At 35.6% G+C, this 22,020-nt stretch overlaps 2 protein-coding genes, 2 long non-coding RNA genes and 1 other non-coding gene across 5 annotated transcripts; 1 reads left to right on the top strand and 4 right to left on the bottom strand.

Moving 5' to 3' along the window:
* Nucleotides 1-2,929: 2,929 nt before the first annotated feature.
* Nucleotides 2,930-6,230, bottom strand: LOC130622268 (uncharacterized). The gene is made up of 2 exons (XR_008981033.1): nt 4,360-6,230; nt 2,930-3,246 (listed from the first exon to the last, which is right to left on the bottom strand). It is a non-coding gene; the product is annotated as an uncharacterized LOC130622268 (long non-coding RNA).
* Nucleotides 6,231-10,957: 4,727 nt separating this feature from the next.
* Nucleotides 10,958-13,092, bottom strand: LOC130622163 (uncharacterized). The gene is made up of 2 exons (XR_008981012.1): nt 12,701-13,092; nt 10,958-11,273 (listed from the first exon to the last, which is right to left on the bottom strand). It is a non-coding gene; the product is annotated as an uncharacterized LOC130622163 (long non-coding RNA).
* Nucleotides 13,093-13,705: 613 nt separating this feature from the next.
* On the top strand, nt 13,706-16,835 carry LOC130621784 (uncharacterized). The gene is made up of 3 exons (XM_057437131.1): nt 13,706-14,450; nt 14,525-14,709; nt 15,555-16,835. The coding sequence occupies exons 1-3, from the start codon at nt 14,306-14,308 to the stop codon at nt 16,116-16,118; spliced, it is 894 nt and encodes a 297-aa protein (XP_057293114.1). The 5' UTR covers nt 13,706-14,305; the 3' UTR covers nt 16,119-16,835.
* Trnas-gcu (transfer RNA serine (anticodon GCU)) lies at nt 13,901-13,982 on the bottom strand. Its single transcript has one exon. It is a non-coding gene; the product is annotated as a tRNA-Ser (tRNA).
* On the bottom strand, nt 16,457-20,557 carry LOC130621285 (uncharacterized protein K02A2.6-like). The gene has a single exon (XM_057436587.1). The coding sequence runs from the start codon at nt 20,555-20,557 to the stop codon at nt 16,457-16,459; it is 4,101 nt and encodes a 1,366-aa protein (XP_057292570.1).
* Nucleotides 20,558-22,020: the final 1,463 nt, after the last annotated feature.

Here is a 22,020-nt window from a genome sequence, read left to right as displayed (position 1 = left end):
TGAGCCACATGATATAGTGTTGCTGACACAGCAATTTGCCATAAATAATTAACCTCCGTCCACACTTCCCGCATCTGTCATATTTATCGAGAATAATTCTACATTTATCACAATACTCAATCGTCATGCTTTATTTTTTTAACCATGGCTCTGAAACGATCCGGAACATATTCGATGATATTAGGATATTCGCGAACTGCTCGGTCACACATTTCCTGTGTCTTGAAATGATCGGGTACTAACATTAATGTCCAGGGATGTTCACGAACTACGGCAGTACATATTTCCTGTGTCTTTAAATGATCGGGTACAAACATTAGTGTCCATGAATTAGCACGGACTATTCGATCAGGCATTATGAGATAATCATTAATGGACATCTTTATTATATATATATTTTTTCATGATAATTTTTACTCATATTCTGTATGATTTAGTGTATGACGTCATATGTTGTTTATATCATTAATATTATTTTGTGTTGGTTATTGGCATTTATATTCTATATTATTATGAATTCACGTATGCGTTGATGACGTCATATGATTTCGTTTTTACTTGTTTGTGGGATGAGGTGGTGGTGGAAATGGTGAAAGCGGTGTTTTGGGGGGTAAAGGTGTAGAAGGAGCGAAAACCTGGTTATAATCACTCCCTACTACTACTACAATTTCTGTAAGTTCTGCATGAATTGATGCAGTAAGTGTGCTGTTGTTTTCTGTTAAAAAGCTAAGACTACTGATCTCGTTTAATAAACTCCTAATGATCTCTCCGTTAATATTTTTTCTCTAAGACCATTCTATTCATTGGCAATTCCAATAATTTTGCGGCATCGACAACATCAGCGGGTGAAAAAATTTTAACGTTCACCAAATCATTTTCATTCTTTGTTGTTTCTTTCTTGTTAGTCAGAAGAAATTCTGAATCAGATTTTTGAACGGAGAATTTCTGTACAAGCTGGACATAAAAAAATTCTGTGTTGGGGATGGGAATCAATCATCTGCAAGCTTATTTCGATAAAAATTGTTGGGAAATTATTACGAATGCAAGTACGTAAGTTTTGTGTCATTATTTCATCAATACTATTCATTAGTTCTTAACGATCAGCATAGTTTTGTTTAGTGGAGATATTGAAAGAGATGTGGAGTTGCAACATATGTACAACAAACAAGTACTCCAATATGACAATAATTAGCAAATATTTCTTGGGTTTAAGGCAATAAATAACAAATTAAATTTTGATAAATTTTCTCCCTGATCTTTGTCAGAGCATCTTCAGATCACAAGTAAAAACGTCTTTCAACATGCATGTACAAAATGTTAAAAATTCTTTTGACAAAAATAAAATGTATAAAAATCGTTTATTAACAATAAAAGTCGTTAAAAATTATAGTATGTTTTCCCAAATTTCAGATAATCGTCTTATTTCATCTTTTTTGTTCAATAAATCCGATTTATGTTGTTTAATCGCTAATGCCTCTTTAAATTTTCTTTTAATAAAATTGTTTTCCCTATAGAGAATTTCTATTTTCTCAAAGTTCATTTCGTGTTTTGTTTCTTTAATTAAACAACATAAATCGGATTTATTGAACAAAAAAGATGAAATAAGACGATTATCTGAAATTTGGGAAAACATACTATAATTTTTAACGACTTTTATTGTTAATAAACGATTTTTATACATTTTATTTTTGTCAAGAGAATTTTTAACATTTTGTACATGCATGTTGAAAGACGTTTTTACTTGTGATCTGAAGATGCTCTGACAAAGATCAGGGAGAAAATTTATCAAAATTTAATTTGTTATTTATTGCCTTAAACCCAAGAAATATTTGCTAATTAACTATGAAAAGGCAAACCTATAAAGAATTCAATATGACAATGTTTGATATATGTCAACAATGGTTTCACTGGTAAATTTTAGATCACCTACGTATGTCATGTTTTTGTATTTATATTATGAAAAAGTAATATCAGCATTTTTTATTTAAGGGATTGCGCCAATGTTTAAAATCTCATACAAAAGAAGAATGGTTTTGCAAGAAATGTCAGCAAAGAAAATGAAAAACTATACTTCTTACTTTATTTTATTGTACATATATGCTTTAGGTAATACTAGTCGTTAGCCCGTGGAAAAATCCACGGGTTAGCCCGTCCCAGCTAAGCTACCATTTTGCGTGACAGACAGACGGACGGACGGACAGACGTATACGGGCATTATAATATAGAAGCCCGTGGAAAAATCCACGGGTTCGCCCGTCCTTTATATTTACCCGTGGCAACAAAGTGGATAAAAATATATCGCATTTGATATTCGTGTTTCCGTAACATCATTTTCTAACTCAGCGGGGGTCCGCGCAGAAACAGACGGACGGAATACAGCTATTACTAGCCATAGTTACCACTAATGCGCACCGAATTGCTAATAATGATTTAAAACATTTACATTTAGAACAAGATTAAAAATTAAAATGGAAAATGGTGGTATTAGAACTTATTATTTTCGTTATTTTCACATTTCGCTAAGGCTCTTCTATAACGTTGGATCCTGAAGACTCTTTCTTAGATCTTGATTAAACACGTAATCATTGCTTTTGAATTTTGGTTAAAATTCGTTCAAAAGACTTACGCATACATTTTTTACTTAACAAATCTCCGAAAATTCTTGTGCTGAAATAACAAATTGTGTCCGAAAGTTTTTCTGCTGAAACATTTTCCACCAAAAATTTTAGTTCTGCGTGATAACGAATATGATAACAGAAATGCAGTACGGAATTGCATAGAGGCTTGTGAATAAGCTTATTGCCCGGGGGAAAATTTTTAAATAAAAAGACCTGCGACTTGAAGATTTCCATCATTAGTCTGAAAGATTCTGAAATTTGAAGTAGACTTTAAAAACGGAGAACAATGGGGTATATAAACACATCATAAGTATCCTAATTCTCAATTATTATTGTAATTAACGTAAAATACAACTTAATATATAAAAAATATTTTTTTTTACATATAGTATATATTCTAAAACAATAGTTAAAACTTTAACTGGATTTTTTTATAACTGATCTTGATCTGAAAAATTCTGAAAATTCCAGGATGCTGGATTGCTATGTATGAACTTCATGATTCGAATATATATAATAACTTTCAATGAATTATTACTCAGTTAAGTTACTAATAAAATCCTTAAAAATTTCTCTCGTTAAAGATTTTTCAAAAATGCTTATGGTGCATGGTTTGATAACAGGTGATCTGAAAAAGAAAGTATATTTAAAATTAAGAAAGAAGAATACAATTTTACCAGGAACTGAATTAATACTAGGTTGTTTAATTATTGTCTACTTCTCTGATTTAAAGTTAGAATTTAATAAAAAGATACAAATCAATGCCATGTGATGCACAAAAGGTATACTATATAAATATTTATATAAATTTAGTCAAGCTGGTTTTGATATGATTGTTAAACAAGTAAAATATTAAGCAGGCGATACAAGATTTTCAAACCTGTGGACAATAAAGGACTTATTTTGTCGAAAATCGATTTATTGAATTATATATACAAAATTGATTGTTTATTATTAAGGAAATTGATTGGTCATTGTTTTCGAATTGAATTCAACAAGTTGATACAAAAAAGGGTAGACGCTCAATTAATAAATTTGTCAGATTTGATAAATCAACAACATCATATTATAATTTCAAGAAAAAACATAAAAAAGTGAAGAAAACAAAGAAACATACTGTGGGTAGCGTCTAGTTGTACTACAACAGCTAATTATGTTATGTTGTTGGTTAATTTATCAGTTCAACTTGACTGTTCCGTGCAATGAACAACAATATTTTTTCATGATTCAACAAATATCTTTTTATATATACACCTGATAGTAGCCCCACAAAGGTTCCTTAAGAAGTTATTTTACTCACCCAAAACACCTGTACTTTTTACGGTGTATGTGGCATATCAGCACCCTCGTTGATAAAATTACATAGGGCAGGATAAAAGATTTTGTTGCTTGCGACTTTTGAAAAAAAGGGACTCTAATGAAAGCACTATTTTGTGCAGTTCTAGCTTGATAGCTGTAGTACAAGTAAGAGTAGTTTTACGACTATTACCTAATAAAATGCAAGAATTTAAAAATAAGTATTTAGCTCCCTAGCTACATAAGTAAAGCTATTACGACAAGCCAGACCCTCGGGAAGGGGAGACCAACAAAATGTAAGAAAATAGTCATGGCCATACACGGAATCTTCTGTTCTTGATTGACTTTAAATTGTAATACATTTATAAATTGCGGCCTTTGGATCAACGCCATAAACCGTTCTGAGTTTAATTTCATGTAAGATATAAGTAATCCTTCTACTTACTTACTGTTAAAGGTACTGTCCGATTAAAAAACAATATATTTTCTTTTGTTTTATTAAGTATCAAAAATAACGAAGATTGCACTCTTAAACAACAAAGATTTATCCAATACTTAGCACCATCGTTTGTTTGTTTTGATCTTGCTGCACTAGCCTACCATCTTCACAAACTTTCAAACGCGGCAAAAGGACTGGGTCAATTCATTATTCAGCACATTTTTGCTTGTGACGTAGTTACCTGGCTTCTTATTAGGCGACTTGCGCATCGAACGACTAAATGTTTATTTATAATTTTTTTCCTTTGTTTAAAAAAGTTCTTTATGAAGATAGCAATGAATGAAAATAATTCGCAGGTTCTAGGATTTCAATTCGAGCCGGAAAGAACAGCGAATGATGAGCTAGTTCCGACTTTTCAAGACGTAGACGAACATAACATTGGAAACCTTGTTGCTCCTACTCCTAAATGTGAGAGGATGCCCTCTGAAGTGTAGAATGTTTTTGCTGTCACGAGACAGACTCTCAGTCTTTTTCAGGAATATTTGAGTAGGTGTGCGATGATTCGCAGCACGTGTAAATCAAGTAACGCGTGCGATGTAAAACGCACGTGCAAAGAATGTTACGCCTGCGATACGGGCTCCGAGGTTATTTTTGTTGCGCATTCATTTTGCGGTAGAAAAGTGGGGGACGTTTTAAATCGTGAACCCCAAACACGATGATCGAGCGTCTACTGGTATAGCGACTCTCTCAATCTTAACTTCCTTTTCTACATGTCCGAAATAGTATGCATGACTATACTGTCATTTTTATATTTATTGTTTATTTTTCACAAGCAAATAGGCAAAAATATGCTTTGTTTTCAAATTAAAAAAAATCTTTATCCACGTGGCTTAAATAAAACTTCAAAATTCATTCAAAAAGTTCAGCTACACTTTAACAAAATTTTTGCAGAAAAAAAATTATACCGCCCGTGGGTTTCGGTTTTACAGGCATAAAGAAAAAATCCATTAAATTCGGACCTGCTATGGTTTCCAATTATTTTGTCAAATGAAGAAATTATCTACAATTAAATCCATGATAAAATGTCTATTCCGCCTGTAAGTGCAGTTTTGCAGACTTGCTTCATCCGTGCTCCGTCGGCGTTCACCTCCGCATTAGTTAAGAACCGCATGGCTGGATTTCTTGTGTAAGACCTGGTTACCAACGACGAAGGGGCCAGGCTAAAGAGATTTATGTCTACGTAGTTCTTTTAACTAAGTCAGGAGTCGGTGAATTAGCTAGGATGGTCAGGTTGGCTATGAATAGGCTTGCTCGTGGATTAAAAGGACCAGGACTATTCAATAATTTCTGAGATCTATGGATTTTATAGGTTGATTTTGAAAACTCAATATTTATTTTTCAGGCGTGCGATTAATCACACGCCTGAAACGATTTAGGCGTGTGCCAAGGCGTGCGCGTGCGATCGCACGCCTCTCCTGAAAAAGACTGGACTCTATTAAATATTTTCAATTACATGGTATAAAAGTTTCTACTCCTTCATGAGTAATTCTTAGATGCGAGTGTGATTGAGTAATATTGTAATATTTTTCAGATAAAAAATGTATTACGGAACACGAAGAATTCCGAGCGGTGGTTTTATTGAAGAGTACGCTGTGAACATCTTTGGTGGCACTCCATGACAGAGAGTTTCGAACGACCACCTAGTTACCAGCCCCCATTCACCTCCTTAACATCCTTTTCTTTCCTCCGTTCAGATATTTCTCTGACTTTTGGTTTTTCCTTATACGGAAGATTTTTTTTTGGATCCTTGAGCAGCGAAAAAAAAATTTTATCCTGTTTTTTTCGACTGTTGTTAGTGCAACTCACAACAGTGCACCACGACATTATTCTGCCTCTCAACCTTACTGAATGTGCGATCTGAGTCTAATCTCTCTGTGGCGGGACATCTAGCGAAGAGGAAACTAATTTTTAATTATTGATTGGTAGCTGAAACAACTATGCAACCCTAAGGCTAAAGTCATATTGAACTTCAAGTTTTATTAGCGAAAGCTTCTTACTTAGGTCCGTACAGAATTAGCACAGTGTGTGTTTACCTTAAGGTCTAGACACATCTCTCGCCTTCGATTTTTTAATTCCATATGAATAATTCATAAAAAGCGGTCTTTCACAATTCAGGGGGTAAAATTACCAAAATTTTTAAACATATAATAAAATATCAGCCTTGGCCCACGTTTTATCTATTTTGGTCAGTTCAGCGCGCTCCAGGTAAATACGTCACACGCGACATATTATTTCAGCCTCGCTTTAGTGCCTATCATCCGCCATCCATATAAACAATCGAAGCGAGAGACCGCATGCTTTTTTGTAAACAAGAATGAGATATTGTTCAGTTGGTGTTAGGAAAGAAAACAAATAATTATTTAATTATTTTATAGAAATTAGTTCCAAATAAGAATTTTTTGTCAAAATTTTAGTTGATTTTTAATCGGACAGTACCTTTAACAAGTTTGGCAACAGCGTGGATAAACAAAAACAAATCTTTTTGCGGAGAGAAGCGGAGGGCGCGTCAGCGCCCGGAGCGTAGCGGAGCCCATTTCCTCATTAAATAAGCCAAATATAAAAGAAAAAGGAAGTACGGTGGAGAGTATATAGGATTTCTATACGATTTCGTCCCTATACATCAAATTTATAAAAAATTCTGCCATTTTATCAGTGTTGCACAGTAATTTTATCTGGTCATTTGTTGGTAAATTTTCGTAAATATCTGATTGAGCGAGACAACGTGTTTTTGGCACGGCGATGGAGTTTTTGTTGTGTTTTAAAGATGGTGCTAAACGTAGTCAGCCAGCTAGAAGCGAAATATGAGATATTTCAAGAAAGAAGTGGAGGTTATGATCACTGTTTTTTAAAGGTTGTGAAAACCCCTTACATACACCTAAAGCTATCTAGCACAACAGTAGCAGCTAAGCTAGCATAAAACTACCAATTTAACTAGCATAAAAATGCTTATTAAGTTTTCTCTTATGCTAGATGATTAGAAGATCATAAGAGAATTCTCAAAAATCCGTCCTAAGACTTTAGGACGGATTTTTGAGCTAGCTAGCTGCTACTGCACACAGTGAGTGATGTCCATCACATAACTACTTTGTAGTTTTATCCAGCTCCACAAAATGTGTTGGCTCTTGACAAATTTTTTAAATGTATATAAAGAATGACTAAAAAAACTTAGCAAAATCAACAAAAGAACATCGCTAATTTTTCCACATATAATACTTCCTGTCAATGTTTATATAGACATTGACATGGTCACATGTTACCGACACCAAAGGTAATTTTTTTCAAGATTGGATGACAGAGAAGTGTTGGGGAGAGGGCAGGGGGAGGAGAGTCATATGATTGTGGAGCTAGCTAGAAATTAAGAGGCATCACCAAACACCCAGAGGAGTAAATATTTAGCTACCGCTGGGGCATCACGGTGCTGGATGCAATTTTTGTTTAACATGTAAATTTGTAGTCGTCGGATTCTAAACAAAATGTAGACCCATAGACTATTTGGTGTTCCAAACAGACTACTCTTTCGCTAATACAGCAACAGGATCATGTGTCTTCAAATTAATTTTACACACTAGTGCGAGTCATGTTATAGAAACTGAAATTATTTCTATATATATATATATATCAGGATTAACACCAACATCCATATTTTCTAGTAACAATTTTTTTTAATTTCAATGAAGTGGTTCTTGTGCAATCATTAACATGTCCTGAAAATCTTCAAACATCTATATAATAACAGAAAAAATAACATAGAAACATAGAAAATCTTCAAATATATATAAACATTGAACAACATTGAGCTTTTATTTGAATTTATAGTTATGCATTTTATTGAGTATATATATACATCTTTTTTTTTTGAATTAAGACTTCTTTTGTTATTTTTTCTATGTTAGGATAAAACTTTGTTAGGATGTATATTTACATGAAAAAAGAACCTTGTTTCTACTTTTCAGTTAAGCAAACTTTTCGAAGCAAAATAACACAAATAAAAATTTAAATGCTCAGATACTTTTCGCCTGCAAATTTGCCACCCAATTCGCATTAGAAAAATCCTTCGTAACGTTTTGTAGCATCTTCTGATTTGTTTTGTTCTAAATGAAATGTGTCACTGACCCATATAGAATATTGTGTCCAGAATAGACTGTGTTTTTGCTAATAAAGAAGCCCCATGACATATAAAAATTTGTGAGTAAAAATTCTCCATATATAAAGCCTCAGAAAACAGTACAGTCACTGTAGTTCGATCTAACCCGCATCCTCCTCTCTCTAGAGATGAAGTAGAAGAAGAGGAATAAGTGACTGACGTCGGTCGTCCACGACAGACGTGAAGCTACAACTTCAAAAGTTAACATAAGTAACATATGGTGTGCAGAGAGTACAAAGTTTTGACTCATTTTGGTTATATATTTTTATATTTTGATTTGTTTTTTGCTGTTGTGGTTAATATTGCAGTTCTGAGACACTTGTATAAAGAAAACTAAATTTTGATGTTCTTATATATCAGACTTTCTGTACATGTGTGGCTATAATGTGCAACTATAAAAGTATATATGCATTCATGCCCTGTTGGTCTAATGGCTATGACACTTTTATAAATGAGAGATCCAAGTTCGAATCCTGGACAGAGCTAGGAAAAACATTAATTATGTTGCACATATAGCTATATATTGCAGTATTAAGGATATTATATTCCGTATACTATGATGTATATATATATATATTCTGATTTTTACCCTGACTTTTTACCTTTGCCGCAGGGATCTGTGTTGGGCCCCTGCTTTTTCTTTTGTATATTGATGACTTAAAATCTGTCATCAATTCAAACCACCACCACCCATATGCAGATAATACAGTAATTATTTCATCCCATAAAAACTTGGATACCCTTGTCTCGCAGGTTGAGTTAGAACCTTCGCAAGTCGACCTCTGGCTGAATAATAACAAAATTAGAGCCAGTTGAAAAAAGTTGAGAACAAAACTATCAACTATATCTGTATTCCTTTTATATTTCTTAGTTCATTGTGTTTTTCTCTGTTTTTTCTCTAAAAAGACTATGTGAGCATATATAAGATGCACATGTAAAGTTTTTTTATAAATGTATATTCATGCCCTGTTGGTCTAATGGCTATGACACTCATGCAAATGAGAGATCCAGGTTCAAATCCTGGACAGGGCTAGGAAAAACATAATTATCTTGCACCTACAACAACCAGGTTGTATTATACTGGCACATAATTCTGCTAAGATGATTCACTGTATATTGACCTTATATAAATGTAATACTTTACATTGAGTATATCTTTGAGTTGTAGGGGGAGAGAGTTTCTATTAACGTGCCTGCCCCTGCCTTGCCGTCCCCTTGCCATTGCCTACCCTTCCTATGCCTTTTCTGTTGCCTGCCTTCTATGGCCTTGCCTGTGCGTCCCATGCCTTGCCTACCCCTGCCTTGCTGATTCCTCTTCCTGTTTCCTTGCCTGCTTTGCCGTGCATTGCCATGCCCTTTTCTTGTTGTGCTTAATGCCTTTGCCTACCCTTCCCATGCCTTTTCCGGTGCCTACCTACTATGCCCTTGCCTGTGCCTCCCATGCCTTGCTGATTCCTCTTCCTCTTTCCTTGGCTGCCTTTGCCGTGCCTTTGCCGTGCTTAATGCCTTTGCCTTGGCAACCTCTCCGCAACACTTTCTATACTAGTCTTGAAGATAAATTCACGTGCAGCGACATTCAAGCACATTAAACGAGACAATATTACAAAGCCTCAAATTAACATAACAAAAGAATCTCGACTAACATTTTTTATGGCAGTCAAATCTTCAGAGACAACAAGGAAACCGAGACAAGATAAGTTTTGCTCGATCAGTGTTTTTTTTGTCTTGATGGTACCAAACACACAGGTTGTGTTATATCAAACCTAGGTTGGATGTTCGAGCCGAAGTCCCCCGCGAAGTTAAGAGTAAGAAAAAAACTTCTCCACTAGCCATAGTTACCACTAATGCGCCCCGAATTACTAATAACGATTTCAAACATTCAAATTTAGAACGGGATTTAAAATTAAAATGGAAAATGGTGGACGTTTGAAATCTATAAAAACTGCAGTGTTAGAACTTATTATTTTCGTTATTTTCACATTTGGCTAAGGCTCTATCTATAAAGTTAGATCTTGATTAAATATATGTACACTTTAAACGCCTCTAGCCTTCTTGTTGTGTAATTTCACGTAATCATTGCTTTTGATTTTTGGTTAAAATTCGTTCAAAAGACTTACGCATACATTTATGACTTATCCAAACTCCAAAAATTCTTGTGCTGTATTAACAAATTGTGTCTGAAAGCTATTCTGCTGAAACATTTTCCGCCAAATATGACGAATATGATAGAAATGCAGTACGGAATTGCATAGAGGCTTGTGAATAAGCTTATTGCCCAGGGGAAAATTTTTAAATAAGAAGCCCTGCGACTTGAAGATTTCCGTCATTAGCCTAAAAGATTCTGAAATTTGAAGTAGACTTTAAAACGGAGAACAATGGGGTATATAAACACATCATAAGTATCCTAATTCGCAATTATTATTGCGTAAAATACAACTTGATAAATAAAAAATAATTTTTTTTTACATATATATAGTATATATTCTAAAACAATAGTTAAAACTTTAACTGGATTTTTTTATAACTGATCTTGAAAATTCCAGGATGCAGGATTGCTATGTATGAACTTCACGATTCGAATATATATAATAACTTCTGAACAATTTCAATTTCAATGAATTATTACTCTGTTAAGTTACCAATAAAATCCTTAAAAATTCCTCTCGTTGAAGATTTCTCGAAAATGCTGATGGTGCATGGTTTCATAACAAATGATCTGAAAAAGAAAGTATATTTAAAATTGAGAAAGAAGAATACAATTTTACCAGAACTGAATTAATACTAGGTTGTTTAATTATTGTCTACTTATCTGATTTAAAGTTAGAATTTATTAAAAAGATACAAATCAATGCCATGTGATACACAAAAGGTATACTATATAAATAAAAATATATATATAAATTTAGTCAAGCTGGCTTTGATATCATTGTTAAACAAGTATAATATTAAGCAGGCGATACAAGATTTTCAAACCTGTGGACAATACAGGACTTATTTTGTTGAAATCGATTTATTGAATTTTACAAATTTGATTGTTTATTATCGAGGAAATTGATTGGTCATTGTTTTCGAATTGAATTGAACAAGTTGATACAAAAAAGGGTAGACACTCAATTAATAAATTTGTCAGATTTGATAAATCAACAACATCATTTATAATTTCAAGAAAAAACATAAAAAAGGGAAGAAAACAAAGAAACCTGTAACATACTGTGGGTAGCGTCTAGTTGTACTGCAAGGGCTAACTATGTTATGTTATTGGTTAATTTATCAGTTCAACTTGACTGTTCCGTGCAATGAACAACAATATTTTTTCATGATTCAACAAATATCTTTTTATATATATTCTTGCGGTCTGATTCGTGTCAACCAATCACGGGCAGCCATTATGAAATGGGGTACAAATGCCGTAATTAATGTTTTTGTGGTGAAATCTTCATAAATACAATACTGGATTTTTCAAGGAATTCTTTTTTTTTTAGTCAAATCTTTAATATGTTTTAGATACTGCTTAATTTTTGCCATTTTGCGACATTTTAACGACGTTTTACTTGTAAATTCTGTTTAAGTAAGGTTGCTACTTTGAAGGTTTGACCGTGAAAAGTCCACTTTGTTCTCCATCGGATAGCAACGAAGGAGAACATTCTGACCGCAAGAATACATGATAGCAGCCTCACAAAGGTTCCTTTAGAAGTTATTTTACTCACCCAAAGCGCCTATACTTTTTACGGTGTATGTGGCTTATCAGCACCCTCGTTGATAAAATTACACAGGGCAGGATAAAAGTTTTTTGTTGCTTCTGAAAAAAGGGACTCTAATGAAAGCACTATTTTGTGCAGTTCTAGCTTGATAGCTGTAGTACAAGTGAGAGTAGTTTTACGACTATTAACTTATAAAATGCAAGAATTTAAAAATAAGTATTTAGCTCCCTAGCTACATCATTAAAGCTATTACGACAAGCCAGACCATCGGGAAGGGAAGACCAACAAAATGCAAGCAGTTTTAGTCATGGCCATACACGGAATGTTCTGTTCTTGATTGACTTTAAATTGTGATGCATTTATAAATTGCGGCCTTTGGATCAACGCCATAAACCGTTCTGAGTTTAATTTCATATAAAATATAAGTAATCCTTCTACTTACTGTTAACAAGTTTCGAAACAACTTGGACAAAGAAAAACAAACCTTTTCTTGAAGATAAATTCACGTGGGCTGCAGTGACATTAAAGCATATTAAACGAGACAATATTACAAAGCTTTAAATTAACATAACAAAAGAATCTCGATTAATATTTTTTATGGCAGTCAAATCTTCAGAGACAACAAAGAAACCGAGACAAGATAAGTTTTGCTCGATCAGTGTTATTTTTGTCTTGATGGTACCAAACACACAGGTTGTGTTATATCAAACCTAGGTTGGATGTTCGAGCCGAAGTTCCCCCGCGAAGTTGAGAGTAAGAAAAAAACTTCTCCCATACATAAAACAAACACTATATACCCGCGGTCCACTAAATGTGCGCCCCTTCGGCGGGGCGCAATAACACCACAAAATATATAGATAGTGATACCCGCGGTCCACTAAATGTGCGCCCCTTCGGCGGGGCGCATTTATAGAGATTCAGTTATGTTAGGTTTTTTAGTATTTTTTTAATGCTTGCAATTGATTAAAAGAAGAAGAAAATGTTTTACCGTGTTTTAATACATTTTACAGCGGTAGAATACTTACCATCACAAAAACATATTTGTATTCATATTGTTGCTTACGACGGCTTCATTTATTTTTCAAAAAATCCTTAGCGCTATACTGGCGTTACGTTTCACATATCATATACTATATAACTGTATATGTTCAAATATAGTACTCAAGTATAGTATTTTTGGTCGGAACAGCTGCGGTATTTAACGGCATGTCTAATAACTCGGCAACCGTTTGTCAAAAGTACATGATGCTATGCATTTTCTTGATCAGCGTTTCAAGATCTATACGATGAAGGCAACAGGTATACAAATTTCTAAAAAATTTTTTTGGGTTTTGACGGGCCATTGCTGACGTCAGCCACATTTTTAAAACCTTATATCTCCTTAGGCGTTTGTCGAAAACATATGATCCTAATATTTTGATCAGCGTTTTAACCTCTACACATTACAGGCAACGTATAAACTAAACTTCGCCAATTTTTTTGTATCTGCACTGCTGACGTCAGCAACAAATCTAAAACAACCTATTTTTTTATTGTCGTTCTTACCAAAGTGGATTTCTCAACGGGTCTTATCGACTAGTATATATAAACATAGAAAAAATTGAATAACAATATATATAAACATAAAAAAAATAATAATTTACGACGAGGATGGGATTCGAACCCACGCGGGCAGAGCCCAATGGATTAGCAGTCCATCGCCTTAACCACTCGGCCACCTCGTCTGAGTTAAATTATTTTTTTTATTTATTTCAAAGTTTAGACGGAGTTAAGGCTGAAATACACTATCATTTTTCAATGATCATTTTCCAATTATCATTGAAAAATGACAGTGTATACAGAAAAAAAGGCATTTTTTACTCTCTCATTTCCAATGATCCTTAAAAATTAAAAGTTGAACATGTTCAATTTTTAATTTTTCATTGACATTTTTTTCTATTGTTTTAAATCTAATCCATTGTTTTCGCACACGTGTTTGTTGCACGCGATGTAGTTTAGGCGTAAACATAGTTAAAAACAAAGATTTGAACAAGTAATTCACCCGAGAATGAAGACGCAAGAAGCGACCAAAAATTTTATTAAGATTTGGAGAAGCCAGCCCAGTTTGTGGGATGTTAAATCCCCTTTCTGTAAGGACAGAAACGAGAAGGCAAAAAGTTATGAGATATTCAAAGGTAGACTAGGAATGGCAGGTTTGTGTTATTTCGAATGGTTTGGATGAGAAAAGAAAAACATGCATATTTTTATGATCTGTTTTTCTTTTTAGAGAAAATAGTGAGGAGTAAAATAAATACACTGCGAAGTTATTTCAGCGCAGAATTGAAGAAAGTAAACAACAGCAACAAAAGTGGAGCAGGACGAGATGATGTTTTCGAAAGTAAATGGCCATACTTTCAGACCTTGCTATTCCTACGTGACTCCATCGTCCCAAGAAAAACAACTTCTTCGATGGTGGGTATAAATTTCAGACAAATTTTTCTTGCCATGGAACAGCACCGGTGGAGTTAAAGTACGCACAAAATTTATCCCTGATATCGTTCGCATCATTTCTGTAATTGTTGCTTCCAGCGAAATTAATCGACTCCATTCCTCTTTGTGTTTGTGAACGCCATTCACCACTGTGGACGGAACCATTTTCCAAATCTTCAACATCAAATGACCCTGGTGGTGAATACTCTAAGGGTGTTTTCTCACAAAGAAAATTGTGAAGTGGGCAACATGCTAGCGTGACTTTCTCTACATTTTCGGGTGATAGCAACATTGGTGACAAAAAAACGCGAAATCTATTTGCTAATATCCCAAAAGCATTTTCTACTTTACGGCGCGCTCTGCTTAATCGGTAGTTGAAAATTCGTTTCTCACGAGATAAGCCCCGAAACGCATAGGGTTTCATGATATATTTTTTTAGCGGAAAAGCATCATCTGTGACTATGACATGTGGTAGTAAATATTCCCCGTTTCCTACTAACCTTTGGGGTGGAATATTGACAACGTTGTCGTGTATGGCTTTTGAAAGTGTAGAATTTTGATACACCCCTCCATCACTAATCCTGCCGTTGCAACCCACATCAACGTAAATAAATTTGTAATTTGTGTCGACAAGGGCGAGCAGAACAATGCTGAAAGTGCCTTTATAATTGAAGTAAAACGATCCACTATTTTTTGGCTGCTTTATGACAATGTGCTTGCCATCCATAGAACCAATACAATTTGGAAAGTTCCAAAGTTGTTCATACTGCGACGCGATTTTCCGCCATTCCTCCTCTTTACATGGTGTCTAAACAAATTTATTATAGGAATTTGACTACAATGAAAATACAGCTGACAAGGAGAGTGAGTCACTTCAAAATTCACCAATAACCCTCCAAGAATGGGACATGGAGGATGAAATTGACGTGTGTACCACCGATGTGACATCAACGAAGAAGCCTCTCCCCAAAAAACGAAAAGTTTCCCCGAAATCTTCAGAAGATCACATGTTGAGGCACGCAATATCAGTTCTGGAAGAAAAACGCGGGAAAACACTGAGTGCAGATGAACTCTACGGTCGCACTCTTGGAGAGAGTCTAAAAGCCATTCCAGACAGAATGCAAAAAGAATACCTTAAAGTGAAAATACAGGAGCTCCTTTTTCAAGCTCAGATGGGATTACTCGCCGTACCCTCTTTCAGAACACCGCCCGTTCAATCTCCGATCCCAAGGAACTCTTCAACACATGCCACACAAAATTACCCACCCTTTGTGTCTCCGCCGTTATCGCCTGTTTTACTGAATATGTACCGACACCCAGTGAACATTGTAGTAGTTATCTATCATCAGATAAAAAGTATTCTTCTGATAAAAGAAGCTAATCACATATAAACATAAAGTCTGATATCAGATGCTGTGACACCATCTTGGATCGTGTTTAGAGAGCGAGCCGAAACTCACGGCATCCGATATATACCTAGTAAAATATATTACAATCCCTCTTTTTCTCGAAGTTATTGTTGTTGATTTCTTGATTGTTTGTTTTATAACATGTTCACATATTTGCTTTTCAACTCAGTTCCTCTGCACGTACATAAAACGTTTTTGTTCTTCAGCTATACACATCGGTCTTTTACTATATACATCGTATCGTTCGTCTGCTATATATATACATCGTTTATCATTATCGTTCTTGTTATCATTATCTTGTTATCGTTCTTATTTTTTCTCTAAGTCTTCTTCTTGCGCTTCGGATTGATGATGACGTAACGCTCTGTAGTTTTTCTTTGTCGTTTCGGGTAGGTTTTTGCACCGTTCTTGTGGTTTTTCTTTTCGTATAGATCTTCTTCTTTGTTATGGCCATCATTCGGTTTAGATTGTTGGTTCTCATCAAAATTCGCATTGCTTGAGCAGGTACAAGGGTCTGCCCTGTTTCGCGCGTTAGAAACACTCGATTGCTTACCCTTCGCAGATCTATACAGTTTCGCGTGTCCGTTTGCTCGTAGAAACGTTTTTCCTTCCTTGTTTCGAACCATGATGCTTCGTTTGTATACTTTAATGATGGTGAAGACTTCCTTTAACCAGGGCGGTGAAAGTTTGTTTTTGTTGTCGGTAAGATTTTTCAACAATACCTTTTGTCCGACTTCAAAAGTGACAGTTTTTGCCTTGCGGTTCTGGTCGGTGTTTTCCTTGGATTTCTGTTTGTGCTTTTCATCATTCTTGTTTACTTCTATATCCAATTCACTGTTGCTTTTCACAAGTTGACTAACGTCAGGAAGATCATTCGTTAGCGGTCTACCGAACATCAGTGTTGCAGGTGGAACTTTAGTTACGGTATGAGGTGTGGTTCGGTAACTCAAAAGGAATGTGTCAAGAGTTTTACGCCAATCCTTTCCAGTGATGACAGCAGTTTGATTGTGTCGCTTCAATGTGCGGTTAAATCTCTCAACCTCACCATTAGCTTGTGGCCAGTATGGAGTTGTACGCCGGTGTTTTATACCATGTTGTTGAAGGTATCGGCTGAATTTGAAGGACGTGAATTGTGAACCGTTGTCAGTTACAATTGTTTTTGGATAACCAAAAATACTAAAGGTTCGCTTCATAACATTTATTATGTTTTGCACACCAGTGTTCTTGATAGAAGAAACTATTGGGTATCTGGATCTGTAATCAATCAAAACTAACAGGTTGTCACCAGAGGGATAAGGGCCTTGAATGTCCATTGCAATAGTGTTCCAAGGTTGTTTGGGAATTTCTGTTGGTTGTGACGGTTCATGCCTGGTGGTGGAGGGTGCAGTTACTTGGCAGGCATGACAGGTAAGTGTTAGATCTTCGATTTGTTTGTTCATCAGCGGCCACCAAACTTTTTCACGTAATAGTAGTTTAGTTTTGGTTGTTCCTTGATGCGTAGCATGTGCTATCTGCAACATTTTCTGTTGTAGAGTGCTTGGGATGACAATTCGTTGTCCTTTGAGTAAAATGTTATTCACAAAGGATAACTCATGCTTTGCATGTCTGTATGGATTCAAAGCAGAATCTTTTGGCCAGGCCTTCGAGTTAATGGCTTTGGTGACTTTTTGAAGAATGATGTCTTTTGCAGTTTCATCTTGTATCTCTTCGATATTGCAGCTTTTAGGTACTGCTTCTGCTGCTGTAAAGTTGATAAAGGATTCAATTGAGTCGTCAGTTTCTCCTTCACTGTCTGTACAAACAGGGTCTCTTGATAGTATGTCAGCAGCATTTTTGGCACCAGAAATGTATTTTAATTTGTAGTTATACCCTTGTATGCGAAGAAGCCATCTCTGGATCCTCGGTGGTGGAGATGTGGAAGTTGGTGACATTACGTGCAAAAGACTCTTGTGATCAGTGGTGATATCGAAGTCACGGTCATATATGAAAAAGTGAAAGTGTGTGCAGCCAAAGGCAACTGCAAGAGCTTCTCGTTCTGTTTGTGAGTATCTCTGTTCAACAGGTGTTAATGCTCTACTTCCATATGCTACCGGCTTGAAGTTTCCATCTTTCTGTTTCTGTGTAAGTATGGCACCAAGACCATACGGACTTGCATCAACAATTATGTCTGTTTCCGCCTCAGGATTGTAAAATGCCATAGTTTCAGAAGTGCAAAGTTTTTCTTTGAGTAAATCAAATGATTTCTGTTCAAGATCTGTCCATATGAATGGTGTATTTTTCTTGGTGAGTTTCCTCAGTGGAGCTGATAATGTACTGTAGTCTTTGATGAACTGACTGCAATAATTTACTAGACCAAGAAAGGATCTGACTTCTGTCGATGTTGTTGGTGTTTTGAATTTGTTGACTGCAGTGACTTTGGAAGGGTCTGGAGATATGCCATCTGTTGTGAGAGTATATCCACTAAATAAAATTTTATTCTTGCTAAACTCACATTTTTCTGGGTTGACACGCAGGCCATTCTCAGAAAGATTACGAAGAACCTTATCGAGATTGCGGTCATGCTCAGCTTGTGTTTTTCCCCAGATAAAAATATCATCAGAGATGTTCTTTGCCCCTTCACAATCAGCAATTACCATTTCAATATTTTTCTGAAAATGTTCAAAGGCACTTGAAATACCATATATGAGACGCTTGTATCTGAAAATTCCTTTATGGGTAATGAAGGCAGTAATGTTTCTGCTTTCTTCGGCTAACTCAATTTGATGGTAGCCTTCTCGCAGGTCAATTTTTGAGAAGACAGTGGCTCCATTTAATAATGGTAGGATTTCTTCCAGTTTTGGAATAGGATGCTTCTCTCTGATAATGGCAGTGTTTGCTCTGCGCATGTCCACACACAATCTAATTTTGCCATTTTTCTTAGGTACTGCGACAATTGGTGAAACCCACGAAGTTGGTCCATTAACTGGCTCAATGATATCTAATTTCAGCAGTCTATCGAGCTCTGCTTCAACTTTCTTTCTGGTGTGAAACGGCAGTCTCCTAGTTGGTTGCTGGATGGGGGTGACATCTGGATCAATATGGAGTTTCTGTTTGAAGTTGTTAAGTTTTCCCATTCCTTTGAATACCTTGTTGTTTTTGTTGAGGACTTGTTCTGTTGATACTGGTATGCCTTTTGACAGACTTCTGCTACCTAACTGGAATGTTCTATGGTTGATGGGTGTTGTAGCTGGTCCAATTCGTAATAGATCTAGCTGCTCAGCTGTTTTGTGACCAAGTAAATTGCCTCCTTGACCAGGTATTACGTAGAATTTTGCTAGTATTTTATGGTGATTTGCTGCAACTGTAGCTTTGAAGGTACCAGTGATTGGGAGCTTCTTAGTAGCATTGTATGGGTAGATTCGGGCATTGGATTTCTGAAGCTGGATGTTGCTGAATAAGCGTTTATAGGTTCGAAAATCGATGATATTTGTTGTGCTTCCAGAATCAATGATAGCAGTCATTTCGCTATTGTTTACTAGAACGGGGAAGTTATTTGACTTCGTAGTGTTCATCTTGTATAGGTAGATATCCTCATCTTCGTCTTCAGAGTTTTCATGGTTGGTTTGATGAACTTGCTGTTTATTTTTGGTGCGGCACATTTTTGCAAAATGTCCTTTAATACCACATTTGTTACATGTTTTATCTCTTGATCTCCGACATTCATGACTTTTGTGGTTCTTCATACCACAGCGACCACATTCTGGTTTGTTGAATGATTTGGTTGGGTTGTTCCGATGTGGTGGTGCATTGTGTTTCCTATGGCTACGATGAGGTGGTCTACGCCCATGTAGTTTGTTGATTTGTTCAGAGCTTTCTTCTTCAGTGTCATGTTGTGTTTGTTTACCATTAGCTATTTCTTTGTTTTGGTGTTCTGCAGATTCAAAAAGTCGTCCAAGGTCCTGTGTTTTCTGGAGATTCAAATCAGTTTCCATAAGTAAACGTTTGCGGAATTTAATATTCGATGTTTTTGCTATGACCATGTCTCGGATTTCATTGTCAGTTTCTGATCCATATTCACAATATAAGGAAAGTTGTCGTAGACGGGTAATGAATTGATCCGTACTTTCCCCTACTTGTTGTGAGGCTTGGTGAAATTTATGCCTTTCGAAAGGTATGTTCTTTTTGACTGAAAAATGTTCATCAAATTTATGGAGGGCTTCTTCAAATGTTGTTCCAGGATCAGAGAAAGTTTCAAATATTTCCTGGCATTTAGGTCCAATCATGTGGAGTAAAATTGCCCTCTTTCTTTCATCATCCCTAACTCCACTTGCTAGTATGTAGTATTTAAGACTGGTCTGCCATTTCGTCCATCGTTGACCAACTGAAGTCGGTTCTCCATTTGGGTCAAAGGGTGGTATGGCTGGAAGTTGCAAAACGGACATGCTAGCTGCACAGAAATGCTCAGAGCGCGCGCACAAGTATAACTATCGCTTGAAATTACAAAGGACAGCCTAGCAAAGTTTCCTTTCGCACAGTAAGAGTCAACAAAATTTGTTGTTTTGATTCGAAAATTCACACGTCTTGTTTCACGCGAGATTGCTTTGTAATTATGAAATATACCTCTCCATGAGTTCTTGGAATCCTCGTCGCCAATTTGTAGTAGTTATCTATCATCAGATAAAAAGTATTCTTCTGATAAAAGAAGCTAATCACATATAAACATAAAGTCTGATATCAGATGCTGTGACACCATCTTGGATCGTGTTTAGAGAGCGAGCCGAAACTCACGGCATCCGATATATACCTAGTAAAATATATTACAAACATATATCAAAACACTTATCAGAGTCGAGAAAGTTTGTCAGATCTCAACCCAGAAAGTAAGGGTTCACAAAGTGCAGGGTATTAATGTGTGACTGCTAGTTTAGTACGTTTGTTTGATAAATTACTGAACGAAATATATATTTACCCTGAGGTATTTTTCTTTTAATCGCATGTAAATAGCTTCGCAAACTTCAGGGATGAACTGTGACAAAGTACTTTTGTGAACGCGAAATAAATAAATGTAATTCGGCGTAATTTATCCCACATGATAAAAACTTCAAAGTTGCGGCTACTTTGACTTTAGCAGGAATTGGGTCTCGCAAATGCGTTGTTTTTTTCTCAATGTCAACTTCTATGAGATTTAGGAGCTCATCAAAAATATTCGGCGGCATTCTTAAAAATCGCGTATACTCTGCAATTTCCTCTACACGCAGTTCATACATGAGAGTATTGTAGATGCCAAGTTCATTTCGCCTATTTAACCACGGCTTCACCCATACATTTCTTTGCTTTCTTTTCCTACGTTTGGCTCTCTTTTTTCATAAAATATACACAACAACAGCAGCTGCTATTTCTTCTTCAGAGTCCATGTTGCAAAGAAAACATGCTCAAGTTTCATGTTTTTAATGATAGTGTAATTCGCGCCAAAATATGTCATTTTTAATGTCATTGGAATGTATCATTGGAAAATGATCATTGAAAAATGATAGTGTATTTCAGCCTTTATGCGTGGGAAGATAACAATACATCGAAAAGGTTTACGTAACAAGAAAAAAAACTAAACTGGGCCATCGATTTGCTGACATCAGCACTGTTTCCTATCAATCTCGCCAAACTTTCATTACAATGGCATATTGACCGACTGCCACGTATACAAAGTTCAATGGAATTAATTAAGGAAAAGTAGATCTTTCTTTTTACCCAGCAGGCTATCAAGTCATATCTATGTTTCCTTTTCTCCGCAATCAACTCAATTAATCGTTTAAATAAGTGTTTGCATTCACGACTCATACCACCAGTTGCAGCGAAAACTACCGGGGGGAAGCTACCATGCTCAATTGAAAGCACGCGCTCATTGTAC

The sequence above is a fragment of the Hydractinia symbiolongicarpus genome, chromosome 12, assembly GCF_029227915.1.
Source record: "Hydractinia symbiolongicarpus strain clone_291-10 chromosome 12, HSymV2.1, whole genome shotgun sequence".
Taxonomy (NCBI): Eukaryota; Metazoa; Cnidaria; class Hydrozoa; order Anthoathecata; family Hydractiniidae; genus Hydractinia; species Hydractinia symbiolongicarpus.
The sequence above is the reverse complement of the archived record's forward strand: the minus strand, read 5'-3'. Positions and strand labels throughout refer to the sequence as shown.

Excerpts from the sequence above, each read along its gene's own strand:
- LOC130621784 (XM_057437131.1), top strand. The coding sequence starts at position 14,306 with ATGAAGACGCAAGAAGCGACCAAAAATTTTATTAAGATTTGGAGAAGC. Across the intron at positions 14,451-14,524 it reads AGGTAGACTAGGAATGGCAG|AGAAAATAGTGAGGAGTAAA; the intron begins GTTTGTGTTATT and ends TTTTCTTTTTAG. Across the intron at positions 14,710-15,554 it reads GAAAAACAACTTCTTCGATG|GAATTTGACTACAATGAAAA; the intron begins GTGGGTATAAAT and ends AATTTATTATAG.
- LOC130621285 (XM_057436587.1), bottom strand. The coding sequence starts at position 20,557 with ATGTCCGTTTTGCAACTTCCAGCCATACCACCCTTTGACCCAAATGGA.